At 40.5% G+C, this 27,097-nt stretch overlaps 2 protein-coding genes across 2 annotated transcripts in view; both read right to left on the bottom strand.

Moving 5' to 3' along the window:
- astn1 (astrotactin 1) overlaps window positions 1–27,097 on the bottom strand; it is a gene marked incomplete at both ends in the record, with an annotated part of 706,990 nt that overhangs the window by 557,467 nt on the left and 122,426 nt on the right. Inside the window, one exon of the mRNA XM_084058603.1 lies at window positions 2,501–2,751. Within this exon, the coding sequence (XP_083914729.1) occupies window positions 2,501–2,751 (251 nt within the window). The remainder of the gene's footprint in view (window positions 1–2,500; window positions 2,752–27,097) is intronic.
- Window positions 5,771–6,823, bottom strand: LOC311045989 (kelch domain-containing protein 3-like; the record flags this gene model as incomplete). Its single annotated transcript, XM_084058059.1, has 1 exon — window positions 5,771–6,823. One exon carries the CDS (start codon window positions 6,821–6,823, stop codon window positions 5,771–5,773), a length of 1,053 nt encoding a protein of 350 aa, XP_083914185.1.

Here is a 27,097-nt window from a genome sequence, read left to right as displayed (position 1 = left end):
GGACACAAACTGGCGGAAGTACTGCAGTGGTGTTTGGATAGAACTCACATCTTCAGAGGTCAGAGGTGGGCCAGAAAAGTCTGTATTAGGGCTGATGAAGTCCTTCTTCAGCCACTGATATCTTGAATCACGGCGATGAGTGGGTTTGGTCAGTTGGGGCAGCTGAATGTCTGCTGGGCGGTCAGTGGGTTCACTGGGTGGTTCGGATGGTTCGTTTTCTTTGGACCCCAAGCCACAGTCCTCTTCATCTGACTCTTCATCAGTCTCATTGATGTCTATGTCAACATCACTCTCTCCGTTGAACACGGCATCCAGAACATCCCTTGCTAAGAAGCGAGGCTCTTTCCGTCTTTGTGGCATTCTGAAATGAAATAAAGACATACCATTGGTACATTAGTAATGCTAAGTTCTTACACATCACTGCTCACTGCAGGACAACATTTCACAAGTCATACAATACTGTCTGGCAACCTATTGTTTGATGTTAATTGCCACTAAGTGGTCATCATCATTACAAGCCCCTAAGTACCCACCACCCCTCGAATGAATAATGAACAACCCCCACAACACCCCAAGAATTACCACATTGGTCCCACTGTCCTTGTAGTATTGAAATAAAATTAAACTTACTGAGAATTAACAAGGGAATAATATTGGTTGAATATGTATTGTTTAGGGGGAAAGAGAAACTTTGGGTGGACATTTTCTGAGGCTTACAGCTCAATTATCATACATACATATATATATATATATATATATATATATATATATATATATATATACATACATATATATATATATATATATATATATATATATATATATATATATATATATATATATATATATATATATATATATATATATATATATTATATTATATAGTAATGTAAATACACATATAACTGTTTAAATCTATTGTGAAAACTATATATAAGGCTGAACAGTAGCAGGTGAACCCTTGTATTTTTTGCAACCCCAAGGGCCCAACGTTGACCAAAAGCAACAAGTATGAATCATGCTCTAATTTCAATTTGGGACATATATTTCACAATAATAACATATATACATGTTCTAGACATTGTAATGTTCACCAAAAAAATTATTACAGGCATATTACTTACGTTTTTGTGAGGAATATCTTCCAGAGAAAAAAGAGATCTGTTCCAGCAGAGATTTTTCAAGTTGTGATGATTCCTGCCTCTGTGGGGGGTATTTATATGCAAATATCCTGGCCAATGGCATTGTAAGACTAAACAATAGGACCCAATGAGGATTTAGAGGTGAAAAAATAACAGAAAAACAAATTATTTAAACTCCTTTCTTTATAAAATATAATTGTTGCTCTGAAGCATCTCTAGGTCTTAGAGGGTTAAGTGCAGTGCTTGAGTAAATGTGCTTAGTCACTTTACACCACTGCTGAACTCCACCACATGCTGGTAAAACATCTCTTCTATTGTTCAGATCTCAATCTGTCACTGTTACCCCCCATGGCAAACATGCATAGAAAGAACACATCTATTCCTAAGTGACGCTAGTATGGTTATTAGGCAGTAATGTCTTCCTGTTGAATAGATTACCCCCACCCATCTCAAAATGACTTCTGATGACTTCTGATGCCATATTATGTGTATTCTGATTGGGTTATTCTGATTATTAGTGTTAGATTATGGTCCCATGTAAACATCTAGCCATGTGCTACTTCTCAACCTGCCAGTGTGCACGGCAGTGGCACCGCTTATGAAAATGTACAAAGAGCAATCAGCAATAAAAATATGCCCTAGCGGCGTAGCTTTCTACTCCCTACTGTACACACAGTGATGGTTATGTTTGAGCATTGAATCCATTGCACATCGCTAATTACCTGATTAACATTTAGTAATTAGTAACACAATCCACTGATTACTGATCTCACTAATACAATCTGATTACCTTCAATTACATATTTTTTCCTCCCGCGTATTGTTACCATTTTTCATAATCCCATTACTCATCATGTGCTGATTCCCACCCTCTGCGCGCACGCACGCACGCGCGCACACACACACACACACACACACACACACACACACACACACACACACACACACACACACACACACACACACACACACACACACACACACACACACACACACACACACACACACACACACACACACACACACACACACACACACACACACACACACACACAGGCCATTTGAAAATAGCCGATCTACAAGCTCACAATGTGTCGCGAAGCAACGCATTGTGAGCTTGTAGATCGGCTATTTTATATATTTGAAAACTGATATGGGACATTCTGCATAATGAGTACTTTCTACTTTTGGTACTTAATGTTCATTTTGATACCAATACTTTTGTACTTTTACTCAAGAAAATTTAGAATTCCGGACGTTTACTTGTAACAGAGTATTTCTACATTGCAGTATTGATACTTATGTAAACTTCCCTTTGCCGTCTCAACCCCCCCATGGCGCTCCCCCCCCTTACTCACCCGTCCAGGATGGGGGTCTCCCGGATGCTCAGGGTGCCAGAGGAGTTGTGTCCCTGACCGCGGGAGTTCCGGAGGCTCTCGCGGGCCTGGCCCCCCATCAGCACAGAGGGGATGTAGTGGATCTCGTTGGCCGCCTCGGCGCTGGCGCTCTTCTGGGGCTGGGGCACGCGGCGGCGCTTGCACCAGCGGCGCCGCGTGTAGAGGATGAGAACCAGACACAGGATGGAGAGCAGGAGGGCGATCATCCCACCCTGAGAGGAGAGAGAGAGAGAGAGAGAGAGAGAGAGAGAGAGAGAGAGGACCAGGGTTATTGTTATAGTTTTTTTCATATTATTTTTCACCCAGTGCCATTGCCTAAGCTTGTAATCCTGGGCGCTACTCTCCCTCTGCCAGCCTGGGGCCCCGGCTGACCAGGGGGAGGCAGTATAGAGCAGTGGTTCTCAAACTTTTTCATGTCAAGGACCCCCAAATTGACACTTATTAGCCCGCGGACCCCCATTTCAAAAGATATGCCAGGGACCCCAATAAGAGAAGATTTTTTAAGGCTCTAGCAGTGATTCTCAACCATTTTAATTTCAAGGACCCCCAGTTTGAAATGCACTAGGGCTACAGACCCCCATTTAATGGCATTTCTATCACTTGGACCACAATTTATATTGTAAAATCAATGTCAATTTAACTCCGAGAGTGTACAAATGGACCCGTTAGACCAAATGGACCCGTTAGGGTCCATTTGGTTCCATTTGTACACTCTCAGAGTTACAGACTCATAAGGGTCCATTTGGTGTCTAATCTATCATTTAGCTGGGGACCCCCTGGAACTCCCTCAAGGACCCCTGGGGGTCCCCGGACCCCACTTTGAGAACCAATGGTATAGAGACCATGATTACTGCATGTTTTTGTGAGGGTACCTACCCTAGGGGACACGGGGAGAACATGCAAACTCCACACAGAAAGGCCCTTTCACCAACCCCACCTAGGGTATGGGCACTGATGACGCGGAGGAGAAGACACAGCGCCCAGTGCCCACAGCGTCCCCGGTGGAAATCAAACCCAGGACCTTTTCTAGCTGTGAGGCTAGAGTACAGTCAAACAGAGTGTTTGACTGTACTCTTGCTGTTTTTACATTTCTGTCTAATGAAATATTCAATCAATCAATGACCTAATGCAGACTACCTGAGATGTACATGTGAAACACAACTGGACAGGAGAGGGGAACTACGTTCAGACAAAGAGGATAAAAGGAGCATATCCTGCTCGCCGTGTGTGCAAACATGTGAGATGGATTAGAGGTGAGACCTTGGATTTAAGGCCCGTGATATCCAACTAGAACAGTGCTACTCAACCCGCGGCCCGTTTTTTTCCCCATTTTTTTTTATTATTGTGAAGCACAGGATAAAAATATACATTTCCGTTCAAATATATGGGTTGCTTCCTATTTTTTTCAAAAACAAACAAACATACATACATACACAATATGCCACACAAAATAAACAGGTACAGTGAAAAGAATATGATGTCAAAATGTACATTTTCTTATAACAATAACAATGTGTAGTGAGTTAAAAAAATCGGAAAATCCAAAATAGGACCGACATTTTTATTTGCGGCCCTTGGTGTTTAGCGGGTAAGGGAGGTGTCCCAGAATAGCAACTTTTTTTTGGGGGGGGGGGGGGGGGACGCCCCTTGCCCAAGGGCACGATGCGACACATTGTGAGCTTGTAGATCTGCTATTTTCAAATGTATTATACATTTGAAAACTTATGAAATGGGACATTCTGCATATAGAGTACTTTCTAGTTTTGATACTTTACGTACATTTGGATATCAATACTTTTGTACTTTTACTCAAGTAAATTTAGAATGTTGGACTTTTACTTGTAACAGAGTATGTCTATATTGCAGTATTGATACTTTTACGTAAAAACAAATAGTACTTTTTTTCCCACCACTGGATCTCACAGTCCACATTCTAAACCAGCTCTCAGACACTGCATGCATGCGTAATTTGCATAAAAAACAGAATGTCAAAAAACAGTGAAGCAAATGTCAAGGTGACAGTGGACAATATGCCAGTGGAAAAATGGATGAGCAATAAATCTGTTCCAGTCGCCCAAAATATGCTAAATAACCTTTTCTAAAATTGGAATAAAAGAATAGGGTGAGTCGGGTGACCTGCTCCCCCAAGCTTGTTGCAAACGTCCCACTTTTTGGCTTTTTTGGCTTTTACTGCCTGAGACTATAGCTTCTGTACTGTAGTTGTGAGAATGAATAGATTAAAAAGGTTCCCTGGCTAATAAGCTAAATATGCCTTAACACATTATAATTGACCTCTGTAACTAAAATAACACATTTAACCCTTTAAGACGGGCGACGCATCCGTGTCATTTTAAGATATCTTAGGGCTATTCAAAAATAGCAGATCTACAAGCTCATAGTGCGGCACCGAGTGCCGCGCTATGAGCTTGTAGATCTGCTATTTTTTTTAAAGTGTGAATGTGTGTGCAAATCTTTGAATATATATATATATATATATATTCAAAGCAAACATGTTTAACTCAAATCTGTGCTTCTGGGGGATTCTACAAATGTCTTCTAAATCCAAACAGTTTTTTTGAAAAAAAAATATGCTGCTATAATCAGTGGTTCTCAAACGTTTTCATGTCGAGGACCCTCAAAATTATATGAATTTTGGCCACGGACCCCCATCTCAAAATATGTTAGTCCTGTCCTCCATCAGGGTCTTGAGATCATTTTAATAAGACATGACCTGTTAACAACAAGGTTGACAACCTGATACCCGAGAACAGTTGGTTCTCAAGCTTTTCAGGCCGTGACCCCCAATATAATCATATTTGAACTGGGAAGCCCCCAATATAATCATATTTGAACTGGGGACCCCCCCAATACAATCATATTTGAACTGGGGACGCCACAAAATAATCATATTTGAACTTTGGAGCCCCCAATATATTCATATTTGAACTGGGGACCCCCCAATATAATCATATTTGAACTGGGGACCCCCCACCCTGACAAGCACTTGGAATTGTAGGAGTTGAACTTGAAGCATTCATTTAGTTTGACTCGGTTCCACAGATATATATTTTGAAAATAGCCGACATTCAAGCTCACAACGCCTCGCAACGCAACAAGTACATTTTGAATTCCAGACTTTTACTTGTAACAGAGTATTTCTGTATTGCAGTATCGATATTTTTACTTGAGTAAAAAAAAACTTGGTGCATGTTCCACCACTGGCTCACAGCACTAGTTGGTTGTTATGGCTGCCAGTTCCCACTTGATGTTGTGAGGGAGTTCAGACTGCTCCACACCGTACTGAATAACTGCTAGCTTACATAGTGTCTTAAGACTAGGACTTAAGTCTAAGATGAACATGTCATCAGAGGGTTTGTCGCCTCTTTGTTTGGATCCTCCAAAGAGGATGACACAATCTCCCATCATGCAACAGCACATGCCATACATCTTAGACGGGCCTTTTCCCTTGGGCTCAACCTTCTTCCAGGAGAAGGTCTCTGGACTGAATCTCCACAGATCATTGAAGATCTGGTTATCGTGGATGCCACCAAATATGTACAGCTCTCCATTGTAGGCAAAGGCTGAATGACTCCTGCGTCTTTCAGGAAGAAGCTGTGCAGAAGGTGTGTTCAGCCAGCAGTTGGTCTCTGTGTCAAACAACCTGATGTAGTTATTTAGGTAGAAGGGCCCCTGGTACCCCCAGCCCCCAAATACAAACATCTTTGTCCCAATGATGGTGGAAGAGTGACGGCATGAATCAGGTGGTGCAGTTCCTCTGGTGTTAATTAAAGACCAGACCATTGTGCTGGTGTCCAACTTGTACATGTCATTGGTGAATATATACAGCTTGGTGGATCCTCCATGGATAAACATGACCTTCTCCAACACACAGGCTGAGTGGTAGGCTCTTCCTTCTGGAACAGTCCCATAAACCCTGGGTTTCAACCATTTGTGGGCGTCGACATCAAATGCATAAAGCACATTGTCGTACCCCTTTCCCCAGTATCCTCCCCAGATATAGACTGTATCTTCTATCAACACAGCTGTGCGGCCGCAGCACTTGGGAGGAACCTTAAGCTGATGTTCTCCTCTTGCAGGTGTCACGGGAGGCTTCACCCAGCACAAAGACACTGAGTTGAAGACATGCACCTCAGTCGGTTCCATGTTGTTAAAGGTCCGTCCCTCACAGTAGCCTCCAAAGGAATAAACCTTGTGCTCCACGGTAACAGTATCATAATTCAGTCCTCCTGGTCTTCCATTCTGATGTACCGTCCAGCAGAACATGTCTCTCACACCGTAGATCAAACTGGATTGGTCAAGTCTAGCTCTGTAAAAGTATAGAGTCCTGTTGTGGGCGCTTACCACTTATTGGTTCAGTGCCGCAAATGTTTGACAAATCTACAAAGCCGATAAGCTGGTTGTTTAACCAATCAAGGAAGCCGGTGACTTTTTTGCTAATATAGCAGAATGAACGCCATCTCAATCGCAGACAAGGCAGTCTGATCCAAAAGTTGAAAAAGTATTTCCAGGGGGAAGTCACTACATGTGGTCCGCATCCGTTGGTAAAAGTTGCTAAATGATGTGTTTATTTGAAGATGCAGTTTTAAAGGACACGGTTGTGATGACGACATTGTGATGTCGTTGCGTGACGACTCAGATTACCCAATGACGTTACTGCAACTGACTTCCGCCGTTAAACACTTCAACCACATTGAAGCCCATCCGGTCAAACTGGTTTAAATATGTTGTATTCCGACGGAACCGTTACACGCCATTAATGGGTTAAAACACCTTCAATATTTTATGTATTTTAGAAACAGTTCATATTTTACTCAAGAGGGGCGACGCCCGTCGCAAGTTGATGATGTCATTTGCCTATGTGTGGTCTAGCCCTATGGAATTTATGGGATGCATGTGCATATTTATATAATTGATTTAATGCTCATATTAACCATTGGAAGTATTAAGTGCTTTTTTGCGACGGGCATTGCCCCTATCGAGTGAAAGATGAACTATTTCTAAAATAGATACACATTTTTAAGATGTTTTTTAATTTTCCATTTTAATTCTAGAGGACAATTATAATGTATTAAGGCCTATTTGGCTCATTAGCCAGGGATCCTTTAAAGGTTAGGTATCACTGTAATTCTACTGAATGATATGGGGACTTAATGAGCAGAAACAATTAGAGAGATACAGTGTTTGAAGACCCAATGTGAGTATAACCACCGGAGGTTCTACTCACACATGAGCACCACTCTACTGCCAGGACTATATTTCACATATAGTTCACAACGTGTCGCAGTGTGACACGTTGTAGATCGGCTATATTCAGTGTGCGACACCGGCGAGCAACCAAGTATAAATCAATCATAACCCTGCCCTGATGTTCCTTTCCTGTTCATGCCATGTCTGCCTCACATGATCCTTTTAGAGTCAAAGGAATATGATCTTGTCTTTATACTCCTTGCTGTTGGTTACTAGTGATCTAGGAACTGACTCATTTTATGTTTGCAGGAATATAAGTTGTGTAGTATATGTTAACACATTCCATGCCAGAGTTTAATATAATAATGTACTCACCACATAGTGCCAGCGATTTAGTTTTAGTTTTTTTCACGTCGCCACAGACCTCGCTAAATACCTTAAGATCGCGCTCTGAACTGTTTGTAGACACACAGGGTAGCTGTGTGAGTGGCCCAGAGAAGACTGTTTCAATCGGCGATCGTCCATTTTGAAGTTGTCGCGGTTTATGTTAAACAGCGATCAGCGAGGAGAAAAAAAACTCAGAGATAATGGGAGGATTAGGGGAAGATTTAGAGCGGAGGTGGGTGGGAACGAAAATCTCCGGATACGGATATTTCCATATTCGGGTGTGCTACAGTGAAATGTGTCACTGCGAGGGAGGCCTAAAATGAAATGTGAACCTGCGAGAAAAAAAAAAAGATAGGTCTACGCGACTGGCACGCTGCACAATTATTTAGGTTCGTGTAGATCTATGCGATTGGCACGCAATGTGTTAAGGGTCAGCTAGACACCTAACATGTAAATGCATTCCAGTGGTCTGTGTCGTTACATATGATAATTATGACGCATCACCCATGATAAAAAATGATGATGATGTAAAAAAAGGTTAATCCTCTCCTTTCAGGCCCTCATCATCCGCCAGCTCGCCTGAAGAAAGAGTCTTCAGATGAGGAGCCCATGCATGCGGACGGACGGGGGAGAACTCGCTTACGTTCCGGGTCCTGGTGAGAACCCTCTGTTCACGGCCGAACCGCTGGACCTTGGACGACCTGAACCTGCTGTCAGAACTGTGTTTCACTTGGTGCAGATGTTCTGTTATTTTTTCTTTCTGTTTTTGATTGATTGGTGTTTGTATTGACAAAAATGCATATACATGACCATATAAAACATGTGTACATACCATATCTTGTCAGAAGTATAAGTAGAAGAGAGATTATTTACATTGTTGTCCTCAGAGAAGGCTTTTTTTTTGTTTGTTTGTTTTTTACTGTGGTGGCTAAATAATGACTCTTGGATGCCATCCAAGTACATACTGTACTAAAAGGTTAAACGGACCCTTTTCCTTGTTATCGTGTCCCATCGTAATAACATCCCCTTCCTCAAATTAAAGAACCATATGTCAATATGTAATTGTCTTAAAGGACAACTTTGTTTTTTTAAAACCAAGGTTTATATTTTAGCTTGTAATTTAAGTAAATAAAAGGTGAGTGTTATTTTTTTTCATTTACTGCTTTCTATAGTTTGAGCAATTTTCGCAATCTTTTTTACAGTGGGCGGGGGCATTCTGTCCGTTGGCTAAATATGTATGTTTTACACAATAAAAAAGGTCCTGTGGTCTTTGATGGCCAGATGTGAGTTAATTGGGGGCTAGAAAAGCTACTGTAAATAATAATAAAGACATTGCCGGGTTATTGTGTAAAAAAAGACATATTTAGCCACCTGCCCGAATGCCCCTGCCCACTGTAAAAAAGATCGCGAAAATTGCTAAAACTATAGAAAGCAGTACATTTAAATATTTTAACACTCATATTGTATTTACTTTAATTACAATCTAAAACATAAACCTTGGTTGTAAAAAAACAAAGTTGTCCTTTAACACATTGACTGCCAGAGTTTATTCATAATGTACTCACCCCTGTGCCAGCGATTTGCGTGTTTTTTTATTTTGTAATTTTTCATTCAAATAAATTGTCTGGATGCGGTTTTAAACACATACGACAGATCTACCAGCAGATAGCAGCAAATAGACACCTTGATAACTCGCTGACTCGCTCGACCCCCCCCCCCCCCCCCCCCCAAACAGGCTCAAACAGTAAATAAGTCATAACCGGATGTGACATTTTCGACAATCGCTGATCGGGCTTAAATACGATGTGATACACAACGCCGATGACTGTTCGTCACCCAGACTTAAGAAAATAGAAGTGGAGCTGTCCGTTCTTTTTTTATACCGTGTGAAAAAACGTGTTTTTTCCCTATTCTGGCCTAATATGACCAGGGGGAAAAAAAAGAACCGGAAACGGAATCTGCGTCATGAAACCGGATCCCGGTGTGTGTGAAGTAAGTGGAAAACGAAACCTATGATGAAAAATAAATATAACAACCCGATCACAGATTAAACAATGAAAATTCAAAAGAACACATATATGCACTCTTTTGAATTGTGGCACTCAAGCGATGGATTTGAAAGAACGCATCAATGCGTTCATGGCAATCAATGTGTTAACATACAATGTTTCTGGCTTAATTTTTAGACATAGTTTTTGTTTACATTTTGTCCAAGTCATTCAAACATTATTGTTATCTTGTCAATCTTTTCTCCAGGGACAATTTTTTTTTTAATCTATCCATGCTTTAATTAAAATGCATTAAAACACATCAATAACATAACTTTGACAACACATGAGCAAAGTTATATTTAGCTTGTTGGATTACCTATCTCCAGCAAGTTTCAAGTTGATGTTCATGCCGAACTGAAATGAACTGAATCCGATGCCTTCTTCAAAAAAACTTTTAAAAAAGTCTTCAAGGTAAAGGATCACTTTATTGAGAAATAACAACGTTTTAAGCCCCTGTAGACTCCCTTTCTACCAGCGGCATGTCATGCTCAGCCTCTCATCAATTTGACCAACTCGAACCCCCCTAATGGACACACTAGTGTTTTTTCAGATTGCTTAGTTGTTTGAAACTCTCGTCTCACTATTTTCAGAGGGAAGATGTTATTCATGTGTGGACACGCTGGTGTCTCTTCAGATTACCTAAAATACTGAAACTCGTGTCACAATGTTTACAGTAGAAAGGTTTTTCTCCAGTGTGGACACGCTGGTGTCTTTTAAGATCATCTAACCGATTGAAACTCTTGTCACACTGTTTACAGTGGAAAGGATTTTCTCCAGTGTGGATACGCTGGTGTCTCTTCAGGTCACCTAACTGACTGAAACTCGTGTCACAATGTTTACAGTAGAACATTTTTTCTCCAGTGTGGATACGCTGGTGTATCCTCAACTTGCTTAACTCATTGAAACATTTCTCACATTGTTTGCAGTGGAAAGGTTTTTGTCCAGTGTGGATACGCTGGTGTCTTTTAAGAGCACCTAACTGATTGAAACTCTTGTCACACTGTTTACAGTGGAAAGGATTTTCTCCAGTGTGGATACGCTGGTGTCTCTTCAGGTCACCTAACTGACTGAAACTCTTCTCACACTGTTTACAGTGGAAAGGTTTTTCTCCAGTGTGGATACGCTGGTGCGTCTTCAGATGACCTAACTGACTGAAACTCTTCTCACACTGTTTACAGTGGAAAGGTTTTTCTCCAGTGTGGCTATGAAAGTGGGTCTTCAAAGTACCTGACATACTGAAACTCTTACCACTCTGTTTACGTATTTGGTTTTCTTTCCTGTACAAGTAATCGGATCTATCTTTACTTCTCATGGCTGAGTTAAAGTCTTGGTAAGATCTTGATCCGTCAGTTCCATCTCCTTTTCTCTGGTTGGTTATAGAGCTGGCAATTTGAACGGCCGCTGGTTCTTCATTACAGCTGCTGCAATTCTTGGACTGTGATGTGGATGGCAATAGTTGTTCTCTTTCGGCTTGGAGATTTGTCCTCATCTTCTCTTCGCTCACTTGTCTCTCTCTCCTCTTCTCGGGCTGTCTCAGTATATTGTTCTTGACTACACTATGTGTCATTGACACAGACAAATGTGAAGTCTATTGGCTTTTATGGGGCAGGAAATTGGCTCTCATATAGTCTCTCTCAGTTGTTAACTTAGTTTTCCATCTACTTTATCCCCATCTTGTTTTACTCAGAACACCTTAATAGATTATGTTTGAAGTAACAATTTATCTTTGATGTACTGTTCTTATATAAGGTTAGCAGATTTCTGGTCTGATGTCACACACAACACAAACTGTTGCCAAGCATTACAAACTGCTGATTTGCGCAGGCGTCATTGCAATTAATTTATTTGTCATTGTATATTTGGAGGTTGGACATCTTGGAGGTGGATTCGTGATGTGAGTGTTTGGGAAAACGTTGTCGACGGGACTGATCTATACAGAAATGTGCAAAATCACGTTGAGCATTCTGTGTGACCTATCGGTTGTCCAGAACCACTGTGCAACAATAGAACTCCATGTATGGATATTCCTGAAGAACGCACATTATCTCTGTGTGAACCAGACACTGACATCCTATTGATGTCATCAGGGATCCCCTTATATGGAAATAGAATGACTTATACAGAGGAAGAGATCTCCATATATGGACATGAAAGGCAGGTTCAAACCAATCTGGGAACCCATCGCCAAATGAAAAGGAAAAACAGCGCCCTCTGCTGTTTTTTAGCGGCGCTAGCCGCTCTATACCTTTAGGTATAGAGCGGATATTAGCCCTCTATGCCTGGCTTTTGCGTCAACGTTCTGATTGGTCAGGTGCGCCAACGTTCTGATTGGTCAGGTGCGTCAACGTTCTGATTGGTCAGGTGCGCCAAAGTTGTGATTGGTCACTATTCATGACATCACTATGATGTCATGAATATAGAATTCGATGTCTATATAAACGATGACAATGACTTCATCTTATTATTCATTTGGCTAAAGTCTCCGTCTAGGTAAGTTATTTAAAGTTAATATGACGAATAGAAAGAGAAAGATACAAGAACAGATGAAGGGTGAATGTATAGAAAGTCTGAGTTCGGGACCCAGTCATCCGTTATGACAGAATGGTTTGATAGAGACGATCGAGAATCCAAGAGTCCGTTAAGGTTCTGATTGGTCAGGCCCGTCAAGGTTCTGATTGGTCAGGCCCGTCAAGGTTCTGATTGGTCAGGCCCGTCAAGGTTGTGATTTGTCAGGCAAGGGGACTATTCATGACATCACTATGATGTCAAGGTTTATTTTTTATTTCCTCATGTTTTTTTTTGTATATATTTTTATTTGGCTAAAGTCTCCTTCTAGGTAAGTTATTTAAAGTTAGATCCTCAATTTAACTTTATCTGTCGTCGACGCTCTGATTGGTCAGACCCGTCAACAAAGTGATTGGTCAAGCTTCACATGACACATGGCTATAAACACATTATAAACACATATCGATGACATAATGTATTCAAAGGCGCCGCTACCTTCACACAGGGTGTGATTTTTACTATCTCACTTGGCTCTGGGAGGAAGTCGACGTAGCACACGTACGCAAGGAAACCGGGGTTTTGGTCTACCTTCAGCCTTTCACTTCCGGTGGTGCGACTATGTTTTCATTCCCACTAACAATATTTCTACATGGAACACTAACACCACGTTAGAGAACATGGATCGTTTTGGTTATAAGCCCACTTGTTTCTATGATGAAAGAACAAGTTAAAATGTGAATATCTCTCCGTGGTTTTGTCTGCTCCGAGGACGCTATTGTTAAATGAGTTTCGGTTTGTTTCTAGTGGGGAAGGATCGGCAGACACGTAAATCCCGCCCACTACATTTGATTGGGTAAAGCACGGCCTGCTTCCTGATCTGAAGGCACGCCCACTTGTAGGCCAGTGCGAACGCGATATGACGAACCCCCCCAACAGATTCAAACGCAGAGCAGAATCTGTTAGGTTCAAACAGACAACAGGTTCAAAAGGGTACAGGGTGTATTTCATTATCAGAGGGGAATACGTTCCCAACAGGCATCGTTCCCTTCTGGCATCGATTGGCCTTGTGTATACAAATCATTTGTACTGTGGCACTGGTTTAAATCTCTGCCAGACATGTTAATGCCACTGACGGTGTGTCCATGTTTCTCTGTCTGTCTGTCTGTGTGTACAGCTAATCTCGCACACTGCTGGACCAATCTTGAGCAAACTGGCTTGGTCTTGTGCTTCTTCTCGGTTATCGCCCCGGTTGCAACCCTTTAAGGCCATACATGGGCAACTGGCGGCACCGGGGGCCACATGCGGCCCCCACCTTCACTTAATGCGGCCCGCAGGTTAATATCGGAATACTGATATATTATTGATTTCAGCTGTTACAATTCCAAACATAAAACATGACCTGCTTTAATTACTTTAGTCTATATTCATAGACTGACTAGTATAAAAATGCTATAGTCATTTTTATGTCAATGTATTTGTATTTAAGTTAACAAAAGTATAACTAAATGCATTTGAGACATTTAGATCATGTCAAAGGTCACGTTTCACCTAGACACAGGATCTGACACGTATTTTGACCTGATGGTCAAGATTCAATTTATCCCCTGAGCAAGCAGGCAGGCGCTGTTAGCTTAATGGTAAAGATTTCAGCACTTGTGCAGGAAACCGGGTTCAAATCCGGGGCAGAAGAGCCAAATTACATAGTGCAGCTTTACACATGGATACACTATTTGTATTAAACCAAAAAACACAAGACAAAACTAGAAAAAGTGCTCCTCGGAGCACAGGTCTCCGCCAGGTCAGGTACGTTATTTTGGCCTCCTGGTGGCGCTATAATAGGCCTATGTGAAAAGGGTGCATTTCACGGCAATCGGACATTGCATTCATGATTTGAGGCATTTTGTTCCAAAAATGTGTTTTGCTAAATTAGACCTGCTGGTGGCGCTATAACAGGCCAATGTGAAATGGGTGGCATTTCTTCCTCGGCCTAGTGGGAATGTGCGTGTGAAATTTCACGGAAATTGCAAGCTGCGTTCATGATTTGAGGCATTTTGTTCAAAACAGACCAATCCTGCAAACTTTGGAAGCCAACCTTAGCCAATCAGGATGGAATATGGGAAATCGGACAGATCCGGGTTGATCACATGACTATAGAGATACTTTGTACCAATTTGAATGACGTTTGGATAAAATCTGTAGGAGTAATGTAAAAAAAATGGGTTTTGCACAAATCGGCCTCCTGCTGGCGCTATAACAGGCCCATGTGAAAAAGTTGGGGCAGAGGTTCTGAATTGGCATCGAGGGAGTGTGTGTGTGCACAGTTTTGCAGCGAGCGGGCCAACGGTGCCGGAGATTAGCTGGTAACACACGGACAGGACACACACACACGGACGGACGGACGGACGGACGGACGGATGGACGGACGGACAGGGGGTAAAACATACTCTCTCGCCATGCCTTTTGGCCTGGCGGAGACAATTACCATACAGAATGAGAAATGAATACAGATTTACAGTAAGTTGGTTAAGGTCCACAAAACTGTGTGAGAATGTAACTAATTTAAATGAGTCTTGAAAGTCCCACTGCAAACAGTTAAGATGTGTGTGAGGCACACCAAAAATAGCAGGGATTCAGTTGCTGACATTAATTTGAATTGGCAAAAAAGTAAAGTCAATTTGCATAAGTTGTTTGCCTAATCTGCATAGTCAAGGACATTAACGAATGACACCCCATAATATGGGTCACTTATGCAGCAGAAATCTGAATGCGCACACAGTGGTCGAAACGGAGCACAGAGTCATTTGGTTTGGCAAATTGATTAACCCTTTTAGACCGGGAACGCATCTGTGTAACCACTTTAAGCATTATTTTATACTTTGGGCTATAAAGAAATAGCAGATATACAAGCTCATAGCGCGGCACCGAGTGCCGCGCTATGAGCTCGTAGATCTGCTATTTTTGAAAAATCGTGAAAATGTGTGCAAATATTTGAATATATATCTTTTTAAAGCAAACATGTGTTACTCAAATCTTTCTGGGAGGGTCCCTGGAACAACATATTTAGAGATGGGGGTCCGCGGCCAAATACAATTAATTCTGTGGGCCTTGACATGAAAAGATTTGAGAACCACTGATGATAGCAACATAATTATTTTCAAAGGATTAGGATTAGGATTTAGAAGACATTTGTAGAATCCCCATATTTTGAATGTTCGCTTAAAAAGATATATATTCAAAGATTTGCACACATAAAAAAAACAAAATAGCAGATCTACAAGCTCATAGTGCGGCACTTCTGTGCCACGCTATGAGCTTGTATATCTGCTATTTTTGAACAGCCAAAGAAATCCAAAATGACACAGATGCGTTCCCGGTCTTAATGGGTTAAATGTTCAGTACTTTCAAAGTCACTGATGAAGTCCTCTATTCAGAAAAATTGCTCTGCATTAATGCAACGTCTCCAAGAAAACATGCCATTTTTCTAATTACGCACCAACCCAAAAAAAAAGGAGTCTGGAATACGGCATTTTATAGCATTATTTCGATTATCATAACCACAGTACATTTGGCGTGCGGGTGCATGCTTTTAGCCATGCTGTTCCATTCTCAAAATAAATGAATCTTGGCCTCTTTACCGAAATTCATTTAACAATGTCACAAACAGATTGGACTAACCAGTGAGTGCATGTTTTAGGTAATGCTTTTAGGGGATTCTGTATCGCTCTGCTTCAGCTCCTGTAAGCATTTACTGTATTATGCTTTACTAATTCATTTTCTACAATACATTAATCTGTTGTCGAGTGTTTATGGGGTAAATTTGCCATTTCCAACCACTTTCAACCTGGCTTCCCAATTGTGGGCATGTCATACAAGGTGAAAAAAAAACAGCAAAATAGCGTCGCTATTAAAAAAAATAGCGTTGCGATGTGATGCATTGTGAGCTTGTAGATCGGCTATTTTCAAATGGCCGAAATGTATATATACTGTAGGGCTGAAGTGGGTAATGTATGTTTTGTAATAATAATCAAATCTACAAAGTAACTGGTAACTAACGTTTTAGAATAATTGTAGTGGAGTTAAAGTACAATATTTGCCTCTGAAGTGTAGTGGAGTAGAAGTAAAAGTACTGATATATGGAAATACTCCAGTAAAGTAAAAAATACCTAAAAAATGTGCTTAAGTAAAGTACTTGAGTAAATGTACTTTACAGCACTGTGTATAGGCCTCAAGTGGCTGAAACAAAACATCGCTATCCAGAGAGATAAATAATGTATAACACATATTATGCAACATAATAGTTCAAATTTGACCATATAAAACATAAACATGTAAGTATGAATGGATATAAGGTGCTGCCATCATGGCCGTGTGCTTTTGAACAGAATGTCAGATGTCAAACGTTTTAAAGGGTTTTTTAATGAAATCTACCTCTCTGTGACAAATGGAATCAAAGCCATCAGCTTACATTAGCGCCCGGCGTGCAGGGGAGAGAGAGAGAGAGAGAGAGAGAGAGAGAGAGAGAGAGAGAGAGAGAGAGAGAGAGAGAGAGAGAGCTAAAACAGGGGGTATGGGGAGAGCTGTTTAATTCATTACGACCGGGAAAGCGCTATCGTATAGATATTTTTTTGGCTATTCAAAAATTGCTGATATACAAGCTCATAGCGCGGCACCGAGTGCCGCGCTATGAGCTTGTAGATCTGTAATTTCTTTGAAAAATCTTGAATTGTTTTGCAAATCCTTGCATATATATATTTATTTTTTTAAAGCGAACATTTGTAACTCAAATATTTGCTTCTGGGGGGGTCCCTGGAACAACATATTTTCAGATGGGGGTCCGCGGCCAAAAATACATATCATTTTGAGGGTCCTTGACATGAAACAGTTTGAGCACCACTGATATTATAGCAGCATAGGTTTTAAAACTGTTAGGATTTAGAAGACATTTTGTAGAATCCGCCCCAGAAACAAAGATTTGAGTTAAAAATGTTCGCTTTAAAAATATATAAATATTTTCAAAAATTAGCAGATCTACAAGCTCATAGAGCTTGTAGATCTGCTATTCTTGAATAGCCAAAGAAATACAAAAAATGTACACGGACGATTTCCCCGGTGTTAAGGGGTTAATGTCCAACATTACTTAGAATCAAAGGCATGGACTAAGTGGGCTGTCTCTCCTCTTAGAGAGCCAATAAAACCAAAGCACACATCGGAGCGTGCCAGCGCTACAGCCCCCCCCCATAACCCCCCCATAATCCACTTACCTAACGGATGGGAATGAGGTTATAATGGCATCAATGCTCCCCAAGACTTATGCTCCTGACATGTTAAACCATTCCATCCGGGAACGCATGTGTGTGTCATTTAAAGATCTGTTTTGGCCATTAAAAAATAGCAGATCTACAAGCTTGTAGCGCTATTTTTGAAAAATCGTTGAAAATGTGTGCAAATATTTGAATATATATATATATTTTTAAGCGTACATTTGTAACTCAAATCTTTGATTGCGGTCCGTGGGCCAAATACATATCATTTTGGGGGGTCCTTGACATGAAAAAAGTTTGAGAAGCACTGATATTATAGCAACATACGTTTTTTTTTTTTAAACGGTTAGGATTTAGATGACATTTGTAGAATCCCCAGAAGAAAAAAATTGATTTAAAAAAAAAAATATATATATATATATATATTCAAAGATTTGCACAAATTGGCACGTAAAAAAAATATATAAAAAAAATAGCTGCCACGCTACGAGCTTGTATATCTGCTATTTGAATAGCCAAATAAATCTATAAATGACACAGATGTGTTCCCAGTCGTAATGGGTTAACTCCAGAACAGAAGATGGAACATGGCCTTATTCTTTATCAGGCAAAAGAAGAACAGAGCTGAGCTATCAATCTGTCAATGCAGTGAGACCCAATGCCTCTGATGACTTCCAGAGACCATGAGGAAGTTACTTAATATTGTGTGAGTGAACAAACTGCTATCAGCCAACGTTCAGCCACTAGATGTCACTGGTTGGATCCGCTTTTGAGGAGAAGTGATTTAATTTTTTTATTCCACACCAATTTAGCGATTAAACCCTATACTTACTTAGCTGGAATACCCAATAAAGCCCTCTACTAAGCCCCCACCTGATTTCCTGTTACACTAAATATCTTATAAAATATCACAGCATGTCACGTTGCGCCGTGTTGTAAGCTTATACTGTAGATCTGCTATTCATCTTGTTATGGACTCCACTGTTTGTTTTCGCTAGTTTTTTAAAAGTTCACAAAGACACATTTAGTTTAAAGTCCTCCTTGGCTCGGGTGTTGCACTCTGAAAATAGCCGATCTACAACGCAATTCGCTGCGACGCGTTGTGAGCTTGTAGATCGGCTATTTTCAGAGTGCAACCAAGTGTAAAATCTGGCATTATGACGCCATCAAGGCACCGTCACAATACATTTTAGTCAACTAAATCAACTGTAGATTTAGTGGAAAATCTTATGATACATAAAATCTCATGATATTTAGTCAACTAAAACTAAAACATTTCACGTAACAAAATATGACTAAAACTAAATAAATATTTTCTGTCAAAATCAACACTGTACTAAACATCATACTGTTTGCTTACACACATTGGATGTCAGCTATACCTAAGGCAGGGTTAATACTAAAAAACATAGAGCTTAATACTTAATACCTCCAGTGAAATTGAATGAAATGGGATGTGACAGTTATGCAGATTATTACCAAAAGGTTTACGATCCAGTGCTGATTTTGACATTGAACAAATGCGAAAGTCAAAACCCCATTTCCCACCCACATGCATGAGGGGGTTTCCACTGGAAATGGTTATTAATGACATGAACTTAAATCATTTAACCCATTAAGACCGGGAACGCATCTGTGTAACCACTTTAACCATTATGTTATACTTTGGCTATTCAAAAATAGCAGATATACAAGCTCATAGTTCTGCTATTTTGTTTTATCTTGAAAATGTGTGCAAATCTTTGAACGTATATTTTTTTAAAACAAACATTTGTAACTCAAATCATTGCTTCTGGGGGTCCCTGGAACAACACATTTTGAGATGTGGGTCTGCGGTCAAATACATCTAAAAATGTTTTCTAAATCCTATCAGTATGTTGCTATATCAGTGGTGCTCCAACTTTTACATGTGAAGGACCCCCAAAATGATATGTGGCCGTGGACCCCCATCTCAAAATATGTTATATGACCCCCAGAAGCAGAGATCAGAGTTAAAAATGTTCGCTTTAAAACACACATTTTCACCATTTTCCCCCAAAAATAGAAGATCTACAAGCTCATAGCGTGACACTCGGTGCCGCACTATGAACTTGTAGATCTGCTATTTTGTTAATGTCCAAAGAAATCTAAAATGACACAAGATGCTTGCCCGGTCTAAATGGGTTAATTTGGTTTGGAATATTTCATAAAAGCTAATATTGCATGACACCCTTGACACATCCCTTATTAGCTAAACGTTTGAGTTCTTTGTGGTGTCAGGGCACCATGGTAATAGGCCCCGAGATACTGCTTGTTTAAAGAATGTTAAAATGCAATGAATAAGTAAACCACCATCTCTAGACATCTCAAGTTTGATCAACAGCAGAGCACTAAATACATGATGCTAAAGAACTGAGAAGATATGGGGGAAAAAAAAATGTGTAGTTTTCCCCAAAAGGTTCACATTTTCAGAGGGTTCCAAATGTTTACTTTATTAATAGAAAGTCAAAGTCCAAGGCTTCCCATTTTAACCCTATGTTGGGCAACCTTACAATAAATGCACAGAATGTCTGTATGTCTGTAGTTCACATATATATAATATATTGATATCAGGGATCTCCATATATGGGCACCAAAGAGACACAGGCACACCAATGGTTTCAAAGGGCACAACGGGTATTGCATAACAGGGTGGGGCATGCATTGCCTATTTGCATCTTTCCCGACTTGCATCGTTCCCAGGTAGGCCAGTGCGGCCACCGGTCTAGTGTTATCAAAGATATCAGTAATTTAAAATGATCCGAAATATTGAATATTAAAATATAATTTAAATATTTCGTATTTTCAAAATTATTTGTACAATGAAGTATTAAGGGCTTAAGTGGATAAACACCTTTTAATTTATTTGTATTAAATGTGTTGTGTGCTATTCCACCCTGAAGCCACTGTTTTCACGTTCACTCACACCAGGACAAAATGTGTTACAGACTATAGCCCCAGATTATTGCTGAACCTAAAGTCAAGCATTTAATATGCTTTCATTTAACATGTGTTAAAGTCAGTTCATTTAGTCTGTTTATGATTGATGTTCTTCATATTGTGAAATATAAATGCTAAGGATGAATGTCCACTGTCAGGGTTCGTCTGGACAAAGTCATTGATGCTTTCATCAGCTTTAACTAATTCATTTGGTAGCAATGTAATATTCACTACATTTCCCAGTAACTCTATCAAATCACAGTAAATGAGAAATGTTCTGCAATCACTATTATGTTCATTAAAAACATGAACACTAGTGTCCGTAATCTGGGAATGTAATAATAGACCAATGATTGGTGAAAATTTACTTGAGTAAAAGTACAAAAGTATTGAGTATGAACTTAAAGTACCAAAACTAGTCATTGTGCATTATGTCCCATTTCACAAGCTTTCAAATATACGTTGTTGTTTTTTTGAATAGCCGATCTACAAGCTCACGCGACACATTGTGAGCTTATATTTTCAAATGGACAAAATGTATATAGTGCTGAAGTGGTTACTGTGTTTTGTAATAATCAAAATCTACAAAGTAACTAGTAACTTCAAATAATTGTAGTGGAATAAAATTATAATATTTGCCTCTTATATGAAGTGGAGTAGAACTAAAAGTACTGAAAATTGGAAATACTCCAGTAAAGCGACAATGCCTCGAAATTGTACTTAAGTACAGTACTTGAGTAAATTTACTCTACACCACTGGTAAATTGCAACCAAGATTTACTGCGCTGCATAACACACATGTTGCTTAATAAGCAGAGGTTCCTGGAAACAGGAAGTCACACTGCCATTAGTGAGGATGAGGAGGATGAGCCCAACATCTCAGTCCTGATGGACTTCATCAGATAGATGTTTTGTGGATTAAATGACGGACGGAAGGGAGGAGAAGCTCTTTCCTCTCCCAGGGTGTGAGTGGGCCATAAAACAAAGGATTATCAGGCACTTAAGGTACGAGTGTGGGCCTTCTCTCAGAACGTGTCCAAAGGGAGGAAAGTGAGTGATAATAATGTCGTAAAAGGACCTTCAGACCCAGTTAACCCGTTGGTTCCTGCATTTCCTTCCTAGTTTTCATTGTTTTCTTTTGTATTCTTTTCATTTTTTTGGGCGGTGTAGCCGCCCCTATACAGTATGTGAGGTTGGGACATTGACATTTTCTGCACTGTGATTGTTCACCCATTGTACCCCCCCAAACCCTGCACTGTGATTGGCCACCCATTGTACACCCCTAAGCCCTAACCCCTACACAATAGGTTTTGCCTAAGGTTTTGCCTTGTGAGCTTCCATCACTGTGATGACTACTGTGATGACCACACCGCCCACTTCACACTGAGTGTGATTTTGTATTACCTAAGCTTATTTCAATCACGTTTTGCTCTACGGGAAAACAAATCAAATTAAATTGAGTTGTACATTTTCTGTCAGTATTAGTTGTGTGTAGCATGACCAGCATTTATAAACCGGTCTCTACATCGTTGTTGTCGGATACAAACCTTGTGTGCCGATACACTAATTTCACGATACAGTACACAATATTGGGCTCACGATGTCGATACCATATATGGGACTTTTTTATTATGAAAATATATGGGGGGGGGGGGAAGCAAATGCAAACAAATACCTCTGTTTTTGCATCATTATTATTGCCAAAAAAATACAAAAAAGAAAACGGCAAAAGGATACATATCGTCACGAAAACGTATCACGGGACGATATATCGGCACACCCCTAAAACCTTGCATGTCCATATTTCAAATGTATATGTTCTTTCGTAAATTAATGCTATATACTTTGCCATACTACAGTGTCAAATAGCCGATCTACAAGCTTGCGTCGCGTTGTGAGCTTGTCGATCGGCAATGGTTCCTTTTTTAGTCACGAGAGCTTGTGACTAAATAATAACTTCATTGGATCCATTCTTATTTTTTCCATTTGCTGAGAAGTAACGCTTTTGGACATTGTGTGTGTGTGTGTGTGTGTGTGTGTGTGTGTGTGTGTGTGTGTGTGTGTGTGTGTGTGTGTGTGTGTGTGTGTGTGTGTGTGTGTGTGTGTGTGTGTGTGTGTGTGTGTGCGTGACTGATCATTGAAGCCACTCATCAGTCCGCAGCTTCAGCCGTCTCCCCAGCATAGAGGCCACAGTGTGTTAACAGCCTCTCAGTCAGTCTGGTACCTCCGTACATACTGACCACCAGACACCATGCTGGAGCTACAGGACACTGTTTACAACACTGACCACCAGACACCATGCTGAAGCTACAGGACACTGTTTACAACACTGACCATCAGACACCATGCTGGAGCTACAGGACACTGTTTACAACACTGACCACCAGACACCATGCTGCAGCTACAGGACACTGTTTACAACACTGACCACCAGACACCATGCTGGAGCTACACCACACTGTTTACAACACTGACCATCAGACACCATGCTGGAGCTACACCACACTGTTTACAACACTGACCACCAGACACCATGCTGAAGCTACAGGACACTGTTTACAACACTGACACAAAGGACAAAAGGAATTCAATTCAGCCCCACCGCCGCACAAAGGACTTGTTAACCCATTTAGACTGGGAACGCATCTGTGTCATTTCACTTTGGCTATTCAAAAATAGCAGATATACAAGCTCATAGCGCGGCACCGAGTGCCGCGCTATGAGCTTGTAGATCTGCTATTTCTGAAACAAGCGTGAACATTTGTGCAAATCTTTGAATATATACATTTTTTTAAGTGAACATTTGTAACTCAAATCTTTGCTTCTGGGGGGATTCTACAAATGTCTTTTTCATGTCAAGGACCACCCAAAATTATTTGTATTTGGTCGCGGACCCCCATCTCAAAATGTTTTGTCCCAGGGACCCCCAGAAGCAAATATTTGAGTAAGAAATGTCCACTTAAAATATATAGTCAAAGATTTGCACAAAATAGCAGATCTACAAGCTCATAGTGCACACTTGGTGCCGCGCTATGGCCTTGTAGATCTGCTATTTTTTGAATAGCCAAATAAATCTAAAATGACAGAGATGCGTTCCCGGTCTTAAGGGGTTAAGGCCTTGGAGTCGACAGAAACAGGAACATACAGTAGCCTATCAGGGACACAAAGCACCGCCTGAGCCTCATCAACGCTCCAAAGACTCCAGATTGTCGGGTTGTTGTCTTTTTTTTCTTTTTTCTAAAGACAACGACACCATCGGCGCTTTATGATGAACAGATGGAGAGTGAGAAAGTTTGATGTAGCAGCAAAGGCCACCATACAAAAGACACACACACACACACACACACACACACACACACACACACACACACACACACACACACACACACACACACACACACACACACACACACACACACACACAGCGGTGTGGTGTTGGAGTCTATAGAACGGCATCAAGGGGCCCTGTTCTGTCACAGAGCTGATTCAGTGCTAAAATAAGAGGTGACAATGAGAAAGAGTGACGACTGAAACTATATGAAAATACTTGAGAGACTTTACCCATTCAAACTGGGAACACCTTCCTAAACTAGTGGCCTACGTAATTTTTTGAGGAAAACTATATTTTTGCCTAAGTCAGCTCCTCATGACACTGGTCACCTCTGGTAAAACTGCATATCTCCTAGTTGAAAAGGATCATGATGTTTCCTCCCCTTTTAGTAGAATGGCCTAACTCCCTAGTGTGACTTAGGACAAAAAATGGCCAAATGATTTTGACTTAGGGGCCAAAATCATTTGGCCCCTAAGTCAGGTTTAATACTATTTAAACCTATTTAAATCTGGTATGTTACATAACTGACTGTGTAATGTTTATGTTAATAGTCATAATTTGTTATAGACGTTTTGGGTGAAATGATTAAGAAATATCATATAGTTTGGTTTTGGATCAGTTTTAAAAAAAAAACTGAAAAACTTAAACAAATGACTTAAGCCATTAGTTTAGAAAGGTGACTATATACAGTACTGTGTCATTTTAGATTTTTTAGCTGCAACCATTATTATTTACTTTGGGCTATTCAAAAATAGCAGATATACAAGCTTGTAGATCTGCATTTTCATTTTTGCAAATCTTTGAATATATATATATTTTTTTAAACCGAACATTTGTAACTCAAATCTTTTCTTCTGGGGATTGTACAAATGTCTTCTAAATCCTAACAGTTTTTTTTAAACAAACGTATGTTGCTATAATATCAGTGGTTCCACAGAAGCAAAGATTTGAGTTAAAACATATACTGTAATGTGTTGATTCTGATGGAGGCCAACCAGCTTTACTGTTGGCATTCAGAGAGCCTATATCACTGATCTGCAGCTGCTCAGGAATAATGTAGGAAGTGAACTTGTGTCTGATTGAATATCCTTGAGCCTGGTGGGATTACAGTCTCATGCTGAGGAGAGGTTTGTTCAGTCTCTTCAGTCTCTTCACTCTTCAATCTATTCAATCCGGTAACATCATTTTAGGTGTCTTTGGGCTATTCAAAAATAGCAGATATACAAGCTCATAGCGCGGCACAGAGTGCTGTGCTATGAGCTTGTAGATCTGCTATATTTGATTTTGTGCAAATCTTTGAATGTATATTTTCATTCCCTGGAACACAATATTTTGATGTTTGATGTTGTTACTGCAGGGAGGGTGGAGAACACTCCTGTCAAGGCATCTGGTGTTGGACTTGTGGAGTGTCTGTCAAGGTGTGTGGCTTGGTGGTGGGACCCTCCGGCTGGGTTTGACATGGACAGATGATAACGTTCGACCCCTACTTTGCGTTGGGGTCTAATCGCCCTGCCAGTTATTTTTTTTTCCAATCAATAATGACCTGTTTCCCCATTGATTATCTCTTGCATACATCTGTACACATTTATTTATGTATTTTCATTTTTTTTAAATAGTAGATCCACAAGCTGTGCTATTCTAGATCAGCCAAAGTATAAAATAGGGCTTAAGTGGTTTAAAAAGACCAAAAACACCAATTGAATCAGACTGGGTTTAGTTTCTCTTATAAGAACAACACCATGCACTTTCAAGTGGTGTCTGGATGTGCAGACACAGAGAGAGAGAGAGAGAGAGAGAGAGAGAGAGAGAGAGAGAGAGAGAGAGAGAGAGAGAGAGAGAGAGAGAGAGAGAGAGAGAGAGAGAGAGAGAGAGAGAAACATCTCCATTGTCTGTGTCACAGATTCACGGGGAGGAGAAGGAGGAGGAGGAGGAGGAGAGGGCAAAAACACACTTGAGACGCCTCAGCCCCATCGTGTCCTCCTGCGTTTGGGAATCATAGATCAGCCTGTCACGCTCCGCTAGGCTCTTCAAAAAACATGACACACGCGCTGCGCCGCTCAGAGAGGAGAGGACTCGGCGGGGAGAGGAGAGGACGAGAGGACGGGGGGATTGTGGAGAGGACGGGGGGATTGTGGCCACACTCTGTGCCCACTGCTTTACAAGCGGTCAGGGACACATTGATTTAACCCGTTTAGACCGGGAACGCATAGATTTACTTTAGTTTTGAACTATAAGCATTATTTGATACTTAAGCTGTTGATAAATAGCAGATGTACAAGCTTGTAGATCTGCAATAAAATAAAAAAATGTTGAAATGCGCAAATCTTTGAATATGTATATATTTTTTTAAAGCAAACGTGTTTTGTATCTCAATACTTTGCTTCTGGGGGATTCTAGAAATGTCTTCTAAATCTTAACAGTTTTCTGAATCACTTATGTTGCTTCAACAATATCAGTGGTTCTCAAACTTTTTGTCAAGGACCCCCAGAATTATATGTATTTGGCTGCGGACCCCCATGTCAAAATACCCCCCAGAAGCAAAGATTTGGGTAAAAAAAACATTTCAAAGATTTTCACCAAAAAAAAAATCTAGATTTTTCAAAAATAGCAGATCTACAAGCTCATGGCGCGGCACTCGGTGCCGCGCTATGAGCTTGTAGATCTGCTATTTTTGAATAGCCAAAGTATGAAATAAGAAAAATCTAAAATGACACAGATGTGTTCCCGGTCTTAATGGGTTAAGGTTTATGGGATCAATGTCATCAGCGTTTGGCATTAGCGGGGGTCACAACATGAATCTCAATGACGGAGCGGTAATGGTCGTTGAGGGTTTGATCCCCGCTCACCGCCCCGGCCA

The sequence above is a fragment of the Gymnoscopelus microlampas genome, assembly GCF_963454915.1.
Source record: "Gymnoscopelus microlampas genome assembly, chromosome: 5".
Taxonomy (NCBI): domain Eukaryota; kingdom Metazoa; phylum Chordata; class Actinopteri; order Myctophiformes; family Myctophidae; genus Gymnoscopelus; species Gymnoscopelus microlampas.
This window is presented reverse-complemented; position numbering and strand designations above follow the sequence as displayed.